The 3513-nt window shown below is 44.7% G+C and overlaps 1 protein-coding gene across 1 annotated transcript in view; it reads left to right on the plus strand.

The window, feature by feature from the left end:
* The window catches only part of PROKR1 (prokineticin receptor 1), an 18919-nt gene extending 17125 nt beyond the window's left edge, over positions 1-1794 (plus strand). Inside the window, exon 2 of the mRNA XM_006880981.1 lies at positions 1098-1794. Within this exon, the coding sequence (XP_006881043.1) occupies positions 1098-1794 (697 nt within the window). The remainder of the gene's footprint in view (positions 1-1097) is intronic.
* Positions 1795-3513: the final 1719 nt, after the last annotated feature.

The raw sequence follows: 3513 nt of genomic DNA on the forward strand, positions 1-3513 counted from the left end.
CTCATTGACTTCAATGCAGTAAACATAATTTAAATATGGTTTTATGGGTCTGAATATACTTGATGTAAAAACGAATTCTGAAGGCTTTTTTTGGTGGCGAGGGTGAATAGTGGTTACCTCTAAGACATAGGGTGACAAGTTCCTTTAGCAAAGTCTGCTGTCAGGGACCTTTCCAGAGTGCTAAAGAGCAATGATTAGTCTAGACACTAAGCTGTACTTGATCCAGGCCATGATCTTTGCAATTACTTTCTATGCATCAGAGAACTGGATAATGAATAAGGATGATCGAAGAAGAATTGATGCCTTTGAGTTGTGGTTCTGGAGAAGAGAACATACTATGGACTTCCAAGAGAACAAACAGGTCTGTCCTGGAGAAGGTGAAACCAACTTGCTCTCTGGAGGCAAGGATTTTGAAGCTCTGTTTCATATACTTTGGGCATGTTGCCAGGAGGGACCAGTCCTTGTATAAGGACATCGTACTTGGAAAAGTGGAAGCATACTTGGAAGTATCAAAAACATAGGCCACAGCAGGAGAGGAAAACCCTGAATGAGATGGATTGACAATAATGGGGTAATGGAGCAAGTATGTCAGAGACAGTGAGATTGACTCAAGATAGGAGAGGGTCGCTATGAGTTACAGGTGACCCAACAGCACATAACAACAATAACAACCCTGCTAACAGAGAGGCCATGAGAAGAGAGCTGTGACTAGAAACAGCTGGGGAGATGGCATCACTAATTCTGATACTAATAGTTAACCATTTACTAGGTACATACCATGTTTAAAACTGTGACATAAATTTTGCATACATTAGCACATTTAGTCATAAAAGCAAACAACCACAATTAAAAAAATTGTGTTAAGGAAATTGAAGTTCAGAGAGGTTAAACAGAACTTTTCTGGCACTGCACAGCTATGCCAGTGGAGCTGGGGTTTGCATGCATGTTTGCCTTTCTCTGCCATAGCCCATAGACCATTGGGTGTTTCCTCCACACATAGCATTTGGTGGCTCCTCACAATGTTGTAAAAATAATACTGCCATCCAACACTCTTCCCTATAGTGGTTGACCTGTTGTGTCTTTGCTTTTGCATCTAGATACCTGGCTATCGTGCACCCACTGAGACCACGGATGAAGTGTCAGACTGCCACTGGGCTTATTGTTCTGGTGTGGACTGTGTCGGTCCTCGTTGCCATCCCTTCGGCCTACTTTACCACTGAAACAGTCCTCCTCGCTGTCAAGAGCCAGGAGAAGATTTTCTGTGGTCAGATCTGGCCTGTGGACCAGCAGGTCTACTACAGATCCTACTTCCTTTTCATCTTCGGCATCGAATTTTTGGGCCCTGTGGTCACCATGACGCTGTGCTATGCTCGCATCTCCTGGGAGCTCTGGTTCAAGGCTGTCCCTGGCTTCCAGACGGAGCAGATCCGCAAGCGTCTGCGCTGCCGCCGAAAGACAGTCCTGGTGCTCATGTGCATCCTCATGGCCTACGTACTGTGCTTGGCGCCCTTATATGGCTTCACCATCGTGCGTGACTTCTTCCCCGCTGTGTTCGTGAAGGAGAGGCACTACCTCACTGCCTTCTACGTGGTTGAGTGTATCGCCATGAGCAACAGCATCATCAACACCCTGTGCTTCGTGACCGTCAAGAACAACACCATCAAGTACTTTAAGAAAATCGTACTGCTCCACTGGAAGTCTTCTTACAGTGGGAGTAAATGTAGTGCGGACCTTGACCTCAAAACTGTGGGTGTGCCTGCCACGGAAGAGGTGGACTGCATTAGACTAAAATAACCTCCAGGACTGTCCAGATTTTAAACCTAAAACCTGGTCTCTGAGATACCGACTGTTGTCTTTAGAAACATACGGCTCTCAGTTTGCTGTAGAAAGGCAGGGCAGACAACTCAGTGGACAAGATAATTTTGCTGTGATCAGATAGCATCATCTGTGGCTGATGTTTTTTGAGCATCTAATTTGTGCAGAAAGAAAGCACTAGTGAAACCTATATATGTTCATAATGTTCAATTTAAAATGAAGTAGGAATCAAACTAAGGGAAACTGTGGCAATAAAGTCTAGAATAAGTAGATTTCCAGAAGGGAACGCAAAGTGTAGGACTTGACGTGTATGGCGTGAGAGTTTCACTGAACCATCTCATCTACACACCAAACACTAGTCCAGCCCTTCTCTGGGATCATCCTTGGACTTGAGCTCACTCCTAGTATTGCAGAACTGGGACAAAAATCTAAACGATGCTTCCAGTTCTTCCTGGAACCCTCATCTTAGAGACTCTGACACATACACATAGTGACTCCAACATGTACAGCCAAGTTTTACTTCAAGGGTCTCTCTCCAACTTTACCCCATGAGCACCTCTCAAATCCATCAGAGTGTGTGAGACTATGTGAGCCATAACAAGCAGGACAGGTGTGGGGAAGAGGTCAGATAGATCCTGAAACAATTTAGAAGAGAATGATGGTGTTCTGAGTACTTGAAGTAAGTTTAGAAGAGAAAGCCTGTCCCTAGATGGGCATGTTCTCTTAGCCTCATGGACTTACTTACCCACTGGGAGGAGAACCAGAGCAGAAAATGGGGTTTCATGGTGGGTAGTGCTCAGAGAATCAGCTTAGGCTCCCCATGTCTAAGGGTGATCCTGCTTCCATTTCATTTATTCTCTACTAGACCAATTAGGCATCCCTGCAAGCTCATCCCTCCCTCTTCATGTATCATACTGTGAAGCCTTGAAGGCAGAGACCACAGCATTACATGGATGTGGAAATCAGTCATTTCCCCATCTTCACCAGCTCTCAAATGTGAGCAGGGAAAGAGCTCTGTCTTTACTAGTCAGCCTATTAGGGGAACCTGATTGGTAGGGCCCACTGGCCCTGAGGTCTGTTTTAGCTGTAAATAACTTAGTTATGACTTCCTTAGGAAACTCTGGTGTGGAGTCTATAGGCTGTTGTCCTGCTCACCCAGAGGCTGCTCCACTCTGATGGTCTGAATCCACCAGTGATCCGTTGGCGGAAAGATAGACAATCTCCTCCTATGTGATTTACAGACTCTACAAACCCATCAAAGGGTTGGCTATGATGTTGTTGTTGTTTATTGTCATTGAGTTGAACACAAATCATAGCAACCCTATGAACAAAAGACCTGAAGCTTTTCTATAACTTTCTATAACTATCATTTCTTAAAGTTCTTAAGAGTTTCCAGAGTCATGTTGTTTAGGAAGTAGGTGCCACTCCTGCTTTTATTATGAGCAGTGAGTATACGTAATACGATTTGTTTCATCTCTAAAATGGAGGTATTCTTAGGCGGGTTAGCCAATCTCATTTCTGTTCTTCAGTGTAAATTCAGTCATGTGATCCAATGGCAAAATCTTGGTTCCCAGGACAGGAAGGCCATACATACACAAGGGCTCTAACTATGACTTCCAGAAAGTGCAACCATGGGGCTCCCTGGGGAAGGCAAAGGTGGTGAAGTCTCTCATACTTTGGGCAGATTGTTGGGGGGGG

Source organism: Elephantulus edwardii, unplaced genomic scaffold (assembly GCF_000299155.1).
Source record: "Elephantulus edwardii isolate Elephantulus edwardi_28Jun2011 unplaced genomic scaffold, EleEdw1.0 scaffold00011, whole genome shotgun sequence".
Taxonomy (NCBI): Eukaryota; Metazoa; Chordata; class Mammalia; order Macroscelidea; family Macroscelididae; genus Elephantulus; species Elephantulus edwardii.